Source organism: Mustela nigripes, chromosome X (genome assembly GCF_022355385.1).
Source record: "Mustela nigripes isolate SB6536 chromosome X, MUSNIG.SB6536, whole genome shotgun sequence".
In the NCBI taxonomy this organism is placed as follows: domain Eukaryota; kingdom Metazoa; phylum Chordata; class Mammalia; order Carnivora; family Mustelidae; genus Mustela; species Mustela nigripes.
Window position 1 is genome coordinate 3,860,526 of NC_081575.1, and position 9,656 is coordinate 3,870,181.

Genomic DNA, 9,656 nt, shown 5'->3' on the forward strand with positions numbered 1-9,656 from the left:
CATCATCCACCAACATGAAATAATCACTGAAACACGAACCAAACTTCTTCCAGTTCAACAACATTGAACCACCAACCTACGTTTGCAACCCATGGGCTCAAATTGTGGGCTTGCCATACTACTTTTCAGAGGATGCATGTAATGCTTAGAAACAATCGCTCCCCATCAGACTGCCTGCTGTACAGGTGGCCCAAGATGCAGCCACAACAGGAACCCCGGTCATCATCCTTGGGGTGTTCGGTTTCTTGAAGCGGTAGGAAAGCAAACGGTAACTGTTCTCGACCCCACCACCCTTCCCCTCACTGGGGTTCGGAAGACAGAAGCGGCAGCTCCAGACACCTCCTCCATCGCTGAGCAGCAGCAGTGACACCTCTGCTACATGTACCTGGGGCAGAGGCGGCGTAAAGGGAAAAAGCAAGCCTGAAGGTTTGATATACCATACCCTTAAGACATTTTTGCTGTTTAGCAGTGAATCGGGCCCCTTGGCATTGGTGGGGAGGGTGGGTGGTTGCAGGACAAAAAAAAAAAAAAAAAAAAAAAATTAAAAACCTACATAGTAGTCCGCCTCAATCCTAACCGCCCCCCTCTCTGCACCTCCTTGCCTGGGTCAAGTTATCCTGGCTTGTCCATTCAGCAGTTGACTCCATCCTAACTAATGCCACTCAGACACAAACAAAATCACGCAGCACCTTCGAGTTGCCTCTTTCGCTGTATCCTAAGCAAGCTGGCCACATTAATAGAAGATACCAGATGTGCAGGGAGGCTACTCGCCAAATACAATGGAGTGGGTTGTTTGTTAGCTAAGACTGCTGTGACTCAGAAATTTAGACTGTTATAATAGAGAACAGTTTTAAAAATGTAATACTGTTTATTTAACTTCAAAAACATTTCAGCATTCTAAACATACAAAAAAAATAACAGAACGTTGCAAATCGTGTTTAGTACAGAAGGTTCTTGAACTTTCATTGATGCAGTGGCTCTTTCGCTTTGCTGACAATGAAGAGTTCCACAGTTTGTTTCAAAACAAACAGTTTAAAACTACCGCACTTAACTAAAAAGGATCCAAACACTTCTCATGCCAGCTGACCCCCCCCTTCTCCACAGCTACGAATGGCAGCAGAATGCTAGGTCACTATATACAGAAACAAGACAACCTGAAGCTAAATGGATGCCCACTGCAGTGTCCACAGGTCCAGCCTCACAGTGCACGCCCTGAGCTACAGCCCCTCCAAAAGGCATCTTCCCCACAGCCTCAACGCCAAGCAAGGAGCATCAAGAGTTTGTCTCGGTTGTTTTGTTCTTTTTTACAAACTATAGATATGTACAGTTGATAACTCAGGATTTCTAGCCAATAACCATATAGTTAACACCACCTTACAAATCAAAAAAAGAAAATGCCAGGAACATCTTTAAATGCCTTGTCACACCAACAGCAAAGTGCACAGAGTGAGGAGAACACGAGAGCCTTTTCATTTTAAAAATGTTTGGAAATATGTACAACTTTGATACAGTTTCAGGGTGCTCTGGACACCCATGGCCACTTCATGTAAACCACTGACAATTTCTAGAGCACTTTGAGAAACTACAATATGACCATGACCCAATTGTGTGATTAAACCTAACGAGGGCAACAGACACGCCTCCAATCAGAGGGGTGTCAATGTCAATGACGCGCTCCCTACTCTAAGGTATTCACAAGGAGACAGATCAACAGTTTCTTTTATTCATCCTCCTCCTCCTCCTCCTCCTCCTCTTCCTCCTCCTCGTCTTCTTCATCATCTTCTTCCACCTTTTTCCGGGCAACTTTGGCGGGACCCTTCGCGCCATCAAACTTTCCTTTAGACTTATAGTCGGCGACATCCTGGAAGGAATGGGGACACATTCCAAATGAACAGACAAGCTCTCTTGCAGCTGTTTTAGCAAAGGCTAGAAACATGCTGTCCCCACCTCAGAACTGAAAACAACTGAGTAAGACAGGGCTGCTATTTGAAGTATTTGTTTCCAGATACACACAAATCTGGTTCTTGGCCACTGGAATTTCAAAGTTAAGGGGTATTTAACAGGACTATCAAACTCTCTGCCCAGGGCATCCCACACGTTAGCAAACTTTTTAAGCCTGCCTGCGATTGTCTGAAAGACAAAATTCTACAGAGAAGCCTGAACAGCAGCAGTTGCGGCCGACCTTGCTGGAAGATGGGCTCAACTCCTCAGCTCGGCAAAGCAGCACACCCCCAGCCCACCCATACCCAGGGTGTAGCTTGGTATAGCCTGGGCACACCCGGGCCCGTCTCACCTTCTCATACTTCTCCTTCAGCTTCGCTGCCTTATTGTTGTAAGGTTGCTTCTCACCATCACTTAAGTTATTCCACATCTCGCCCAGCTTCTTTGCCACATCTCCAATGGAGATACCAGGGTTTGTAGATTTGATCTTGGGGCGGAATTCTGAACAGAACAGGAAGAATCCAGACCTTCGGGGGAGAGAACTGTATAAATTAGAGGCGAGCCTGCGAAAGAAACTATGAGCTTAAGCCAAAATCCCCTGTTCCTCACCTACTTACTTCCTACCACTAGGACCGCTCCGTAAGTGGAGAAATGTGTGATACTGTACACAATGTTACAAAGTTGTGGGGTCTAGAAAGTTTAAGATGCTCCAGGAATACATTGTATTTTCTCAGTCTCTCAGTAACTGGAGAAGTGGGAGAAAAACCTAAGGACCCTGACAGCCAGAACTCGGGTGTGTCCCTCCCAGCGGCAAGGCTGCAAGCACCCCCGCAAGCACACGGCTCACCAGTTACCTCAGCCTTAACATCGCACTTCCCTGGCACAGCACCTTAAAGCTCCAAGTACAGAAGGCCTGGTAGGGTTATCTTGACACCTTTAGGCAACATGCCCTCTTAAAAATCCTTCGAGTAGAAGGAAAGCTCTTAACTGTGTTACCCTGAACCCTACAGTCACTTACGGTGGCCTTTTGGGGGCATTAGGGTCCTTCTTCTTCTTGCCTCCTTTAGCTGGTCCATAATCCTTCATTTCCCGGTCATAACGCACTTTGTCTGCCTTTGCCATTTCATCGAACTTAGATTTCTCCTTCCCAGACATAGTCTGCAAAGAACAGGACCTGTTAAGTTCCTCAGTGCAGTGTGCAGGACTTAAACCCTTCTCCAGTTTTAAAACAGAAAAAAAAATAAATAAATAAAAGCGCACACACACAATTCTAAAGGCAGGCAAGAGGACCCCAGGAGCGAGAGAAGAGCCACCTGGGGCTACTACTCAGAAGGAGAGGAACCCCATGTATGAACTCCAACCAAGGCTGGCTTGAAGGACACGAAAGAAAAGTACCTTCCACCTTTCAGAGCACTTCTTAGAAAATTCTGCAAAATTGACAGGGACTTCTGGGTTTTTCTTCTTGTGTTCTTCTCTGCATGTCTGCACGAAGAAGGCATAAGCAGACATCTTGCCCTTTGGTTTCTTGGGATCACCTTTAGCCATCCTGACTGTGATGGACGAAGGGAGAGAGAGAAAGCAAAACAAATACTATGACTAGAACAGACCTTCAAGATACACCAAAGGCAGGACAACATCCAAATTAAGGTCACCGTTCAGAAGCGGCACCCCCCCCCCCCCCCCCCAACGCCATGTCTGATGCTACTGGCAGTTGAGGACAGAGTGGGGAGGGAATCAGCTCCACTGTTGCTTGTCATTTAACTTTTGACCAGCATGAAGCGCGCTGGTTTGCTAGTTACTTCTCGGAGAGTGAGAGCGATCAAGTTCTCCAAATGGGAACCGACCCAACTGGGGTGGCTCGGCGCTACATTCCGATTCAGAGCTACTACGTTTTGGAAAGTACAACCGCAGAGTGGAAAGGGCGCCGGGAGGACACATTTGTAGGGGTGCAGGCGGATGACAGAAGCTTCAGACCCATGACTTAAGGCTAGCTGTCAACTGTTTAACTGCTCCGTTACAGACACAAAAATCCTGTCACTGCTGCTAAACACAAGATCAAAGCAGGAGAACTGCCAATAGGGAACATTTCAAATTTCACTATCGGTGATGCATCCCGGCTTCTAAAAATGGCTTTTGCGAGAAAGGTGATCTGGCAAGTGAGCAGCTATCCCTGTACTAGGAGTTCGAATCTGTCACTTTGTCATTATCTGAAGGGGGAGGGGATGCCAAAAAAGGCTAGTCTTGCTCATCTGTAAAGCGGAACGCATGTCCAGCCAGGAATACTTTCTCCAAAGTTTCCAAATAAAAATGCAGCTGTGGCGTGTCATCGTCCCTGTCCCACCCCCCAGCTTCCCGCCATCTTTTCCTTTTCCCACACCCAAGGTCATCATGTAAAACTAAAGCGCTCTCCTTCGCAGGGGCCGACTGAGGGGCTGCGTTAGGGCCCCGCAGTCGCTGCGCGGGTGGGGCGGGACGGGGCGCAGGGGAGCCCAGGGCTGGCAGCGGGCAGCCGGGCCGGGCCCCGTGCTGGGTCACCCGGACACCCATAATTCACCTTCCATTTTGTCAAAAGCTTCCTGATGAAAGAAACTGCCCCTGAAATCCCTCGCTGCCTCCCTCCGCGGGCGCGCGGGGCCGGGGGCGGCGGTGGCAGCGGCGCGCGGAGGGAGCGGAGCCCGGCCGGCAGCGGCAGCGGCGACGGTGGCGCCCGCCGAGCCTCCGAGCCCCGCTCGCTAAAATGGCTGATCCGCGCGCGGCCGGCGCGGGCGGCGGCGACGGCGGCGAACAAAGCGGTCCGGGCCCCGCCACCGCCGCCGCCGCCACCGCAGCCGCCGCCCGCGCCGGCCCCCACCCCACCCTGCCCCGCCCCGCTCGGGCCGCCCGGGGGCGCGGGGTGGCGGGGGCCGCGGGCCGGCCCCCCCCCCCCCGCACCCGCCCGCCGGCGCGGGGCGCACTCCTCGGGATAACAAAGGCGCCCGTGCAGCCATGACGCTCGGCGGCGCCCCCGGCCCTCCACGCCGCCAGTCCCGGGCCGCGGGCGCCGGGGCCGAGGCCGGAGCCCGCCCGGGCGCCCCGCCCGCCCGTCCTGCCCTCGCCGAGAGCCCGGCACCGCACCAGCTATGGAAGCCGCGGTCGCGGCGGCGGCGGCGGCGGCGGCCGGCGGGCAGGAGCCGAGCGGGGGGCGGCCGGCCCGCGCACCCACTCCCCCCGCGCCGGCCGCCGGGCGCTCCCGCGACGGCCATGTTAATGCAGAAGCAGCAGTGCAGCCCGCGGGCCCGCGCGGCGCCGGGTCGAGCCCGGGAGCGAAGTTTGCCCGCGCCGCAGCCCCCAGCGGGCAGCGGCCGCCCGCCCCTCGCCGAGTCCGTCCCGGGCCGGGAAGCACCCGGCCCCCTTCCCAGGGCCGCCGCCGCCCCACGCCGGGACGCGCGCCGCCGGAGCCCGCAGCCCGCAGCCCGCAGCCTGCCCCTGGGCTCGCGCCGCCGCCGTCACCGCCGCCGCAGCTACCCCAACATCTGGCCTCTGGGGGCCTCGGCCCCTCGGCGGCTGCCCTAGAGGGGCGGGGGCAGGGCGGCGGCCGAGGGCGGCTCCCCGAAGGGGGCTCAGCCCCGACTGCGAGGAGCTGAGGATGAAGCATTGAAAAGTTGCAACACCTGAATTGCTTCTTCCTTCCCGGCCACCTAGCAAGAGGGAAGAAGGAGGAGCGGGAAGGGCGCGGAGACGACAGGCAGGGGGAGGCGGCAGCGGGGCGCGCTCGCGGCGGCGCGGGCCGGAAAGTTGTGCGGGCGCTGCGGCGGCGGCGGCGGCGGCGGCGGGAGCGGGCGGTGCGAAACGTACCTGTATTGTTCGCTAGTCTGGGCAGCGCAGGGCACGACGCGCGGCTCAGCGCTCCCCAACCTCGCGCTAGCTGCCTCCACGAGAGCCGCCTGATTGGCCAGCGGGCTCCGCCGTTTAAAACAGCCTCCTCGCCCGGCCATTGGCCGCGGGCCTCATGCATATTAAACAGGCGCGGGCGCCTATTGGGCGCGGCCTCTGGGATCATTCATTCAAACAGAACAACCCGCCGGCGCTGGCTGCCGAGGCAAAACAGAGGGATAATAATATTCTCGCTTTCCCACACACCCCCATCCCCTCCCCGAACCGAGCTAGGATCTCAAAGGTCTTCGGAGAGGCGGCCCCGCCATTCCCGGCGGCCGCGGCCTCTGGCGTGGAAGACGAGGTCGAGCCCAGCTGCGCTGACCTCCCTGCTGCCGCCGCGGCACGGCCGGGGTGCCCCTGACGCCGGCCACTGCCCTTGCTCCCTGGTCTCCCGGCACCCCATCAAGCCGGAAAAACCTCCAGGGACCGACCACCGAGGGTCCAGGGTCGTCCACCTCTACCCAGATCCGGCGCAGCCGCGCGGCAGGGGCCCGGCCGCAGCCCGCTAGCTCCTCATTGCGGGTGAAAGACCGCGGTTCGCTCGCCGAGACCTCGGAGTTTAGGCGCTTGGGCCCTGTTGCCCCGCCCGAAGGGGACCTGACTCTGCTCCTGGGGATCGCGCTCCGCTAGACTCTGTGCACTAATTGCCAGAAATTCGATTTGCGCTTGCATTTGCTGAAAGGCCAAGGTAGGCGGATTACAAAAGGAAAACGGAGTTTGGCAAAAAGCAGAAAAATTGGGAGACATTGTAGTTTTGTGGGCAGGGAGTCCCCCCTCTTAACCACCTCAGTTCGGGTCCGCATTCCCTCTGTTCTCCTTGCACGTCACAAGGCACCTTCCTCCCGACCCCACCCAGCTCTAGCCAACGCCTCTGAGCCTCCTGGGAAGGCCCGAACCCCTCCAGCTTGCACTGCTAGGCTTCCATCATCAGGAATCCAACTGAGACCGAAGGCCAAGGTAGTTCTGCTTTTGCCGAGAGCTGACAAGTATGGGGTCACTTCCCCATGTCCCCAATTTAAAAACTTCCGGGAATGCAAACATCTTAAGGCCACCTGGTCCAATACTCTGCCCTGTTGGAGCTAGCTGAGTGGTTGCCTACCTTCTGCTTGCATACCTCCACTCATAGGGAGCTTACCACCTCCCTTTTGGGTGGGCTCTTCCATCCCAGGTAATCGCTGAGCCTTGGGGTTCACCACTCTGCACACCGTACAGTTCCTTACCCTTCAGGAATTCATGGCAGGCCAGGTCTCTTCTCCACGCAAACAGCTCCAGCTTCTTCCACAATGAGGTTCTTAGGGTCTGACCTGCCCAGGTTGTTCCCTTCTCCCCTGTCTCTGCCCTTCCCAGAGGGGAGCAGGATCTCCACATGTGATCTGACCTGTATCTCCCCTCTGCCAGAGTACCCCATCCTCTCAATGTTGTCAGGCCTTTCTAGGCCCAAGATGTGAGTTGCGGTCTCGGGTGGGACAGGGGTCTCCTTCTAGTCCATCCACTGCCTGGCGTCCTAGCCACACTGGGAAGCTGCACTTAGCAGTTGGCAGGCACCAAGGGGGTGGACCAGACTGTCAACCTTCAGAGCCCAGAAGGCACTACTTGGGGGGACCCTGAGTGAATGGTGAGGTTCACGTTTACAAGCACAGGCAGTTCACAAGCAGCACATGTATACACGCTCACACCCGGGCACAGTGAGGGCATTCCCAAATATAGCAGCTTGAAGGCCAAACCAGGGAAGGAAGCACATCCCCCATCTCGAAGAGACTGTATAGTAAGTGATGTCCAGACACCACCCTCCCTCAAGACCCATCCTTGCCCACCCTCACCCCCAGGTTCCCAGCCCATCCACCCCCATCCCCACGCCCCCAGCCCATCCACCCCCACCCCCACCCCCACCACAGCCGCACCCGTTGACCTCCTATCGCTGCGTACTTACTTCGCAGGATGAAAGGTTTGCGCGGATTCTTCAGAGGAAGGCTTTCCATCTCAGCTCCTGCAAACACCTCTCCTTCCATCAGGCTGAAGCGCTTGTCCTGAAGCTGAAACCTATGGTCTCTGCTATCAGAACCTCACAGAACACGATTATGACATGGCTGAGCAAGGCAGAGATCTGAAGACGGTTGCCATGGTTCCCTGTTCCTTCCCCCACCCCAACAAATGCCCATATCACCCCAACTCTCCGTGTCCTCTTCAGGTCCAATCTCCCCAGTTTCTCCATCTGTCCCTCCCAAGCCTTGGTTGGGGGGCTCCTCACAGTACTGCCCGGCTGTGGCAGAGAGCCTGAACACAGGCTGTGGCCTAGCAGGCTCCTACTTCAGTAGAAACTCATAACTCAGTTTCATGTTCAGAAAGGGGGTGAGGTGAAGTGACGGTAGGGCTAGGAGGCCGCGGCAAGGCTGTGGCTTTGGGCTCTGTCACTGACTTTGGGTGGCCTCAGCTGTGTCACCTCACCGCCCCCAGCCTCAGTGTCCTCTAACAAAGGTAGTTTGACCCACCTATCCACCCCAGCCACTGTGCAAGCTGCTTGTGAGGGAGGCGATGCTGGTCAGATACCTCTGAATGGGGTCTGCGTGTCACCAGTAAAAGGCCACCCAGGGAGAGCTAAAGACCGGTCTGGAAGGTGAAAAAAATGACAGAAAGTCAGGGGTGCCTAGGCATGGCCTAAACTCAGGGGCCCCAAGGCAGCCTGCCTCCACTGCAGCAAAGCCCAGGGCCCCATGGCTTGGGGGTAGCTCCAACTGGTCAAGGTGATGGACGGCACTCTGGGCCTCTGCCCTGGCCCTCACTGGAAAGTACTTTAACCACATCAATGACCTCTGAGGCCCAGTATCAGGCCAAGCCCACGCACAGAGGGGAACCTCAAACCAGAATCCCTTAAGCTGCTTGGCTGTCTGGAGAGGTTAGGAAAACATCGAAAGTACATAGGAAATAAGGAAAAGTGTGGCAAACACTGTTCAAATGGGTTTTCAGTTCCTGGCAGTTCAAGACCCCCAAAAGATTAAAGGCAGTCCTCATCACTCAACAACAAACATGAAAGCCTATTCTCCTAGCTTCCTTACCCCTCCGCTTCCCCAACCACCCGGCCCCCAGGAGTTCGTGGGGATGCCTGGGGCTTCAAGGTGACATCCCCGAGGCCCAAACAGGGCCGCCTCCTTTTAAGAACCCATGGAAATGCTGCCAGAGTGGATCTGGGGTGGGGCCGAGTTTTTGAATTCTTTAAACTCTGTTAAGGGAACTGCGGTGAGGATCCAACAGTGAGGCTACTAACCCTTTCAGTAGGGATCTAAGAGCCTTTTGTAATTCAGATCTCCACAAGCACGGAGTCTGTAGGCCGGGCCTGGGGCCCTGACCCGGTGCAGGGCCTGAAGCCTCCGCGCTCCCCTCCGCCTCTGCTCTTCGGTGGAAATTGCATTCCAACGGGACTTTTTGCCACGTAGGGAGGAAAACGTTCTTGGAGGTGGGTCGGGTCTATGGCTCTTACAGGTCTGGAAAGGTGCACAGCTGGAAAGGACCTTCAGGGACCGCTAATCTGGGCTCCAACTGACGCGGCGGGGTGGGCCCAGGAGTCAGTGGCTGAGCCAGGGCCGGGCGCCTGGCCCTTAGGGTCACGCCTGGCCCCCCCCCCCTTAATAGCTCAGCTCCACCGTGGGGTGTGCCGGCCACTGGCGAGCTGGGGACTCCGGGCTCGGAAAGGCCGCGCCAGAGGCTCGCGGGGAACCGGGCGCGTGGGGCCGGCCTGAGCGCGCTCTCCCGCCGCGAGGCCACACGCAGGTTGGGCCACCCGGGCCTCCGGGGCCGCAGCGCCG

The 9,656-nt window shown here is 56.6% G+C and overlaps 1 protein-coding gene across 2 annotated transcripts; it reads right to left on the minus strand.

Annotated features, from left to right (window-relative positions):
* Nucleotides 1–835: 835 nt before the first annotated feature.
* HMGB3 (high mobility group box 3) lies at nt 836–5,861 on the minus strand. Of its 2 annotated transcripts, none has more exons than XM_059386194.1 (5): nt 5,776–5,861; nt 3,337–3,491; nt 2,960–3,099; nt 2,294–2,468; nt 836–1,861 (listed from the first exon to the last, which is right to left on the minus strand). In XM_059386194.1, the coding sequence occupies exons 2-5, from the start codon at nt 3,484–3,486 to the stop codon at nt 1,721–1,723; spliced, it is 606 nt and encodes a 201-aa protein (XP_059242177.1). In that variant the 5' UTR covers nt 3,487–3,491; nt 5,776–5,861; the 3' UTR covers nt 836–1,720. The 2 variants fall into 2 exon arrangements, with proteins under 2 accessions (XP_059242177.1, XP_059242176.1); XM_059386193.1 differs by lacking the exon at nt 5,776–5,861 and adding an exon at nt 5,592–5,736.
* Between the last annotated feature and the right edge of the window lie 3,795 nt (nt 5,862–9,656).

Excerpts from the sequence above, each read along its gene's own strand:
- HMGB3 (XM_059386194.1), bottom strand. The coding sequence starts at position 3,486 with ATGGCTAAAGGTGATCCCAAGAAACCAAAGGGCAAGATGTCTGCTTAT. Across the intron at positions 3,100-3,336 it reads AGTGCTCTGAAAGGTGGAAG|ACTATGTCTGGGAAGGAGAA; the intron begins GTACTTTTCTTT and ends TGTTCTTTGCAG. Across the intron at positions 2,469-2,959 it reads AATGCCCCCAAAAGGCCACC|GTCTGGATTCTTCCTGTTCT; the intron begins GTAAGTGACTGT and ends TCTCCCCCGAAG.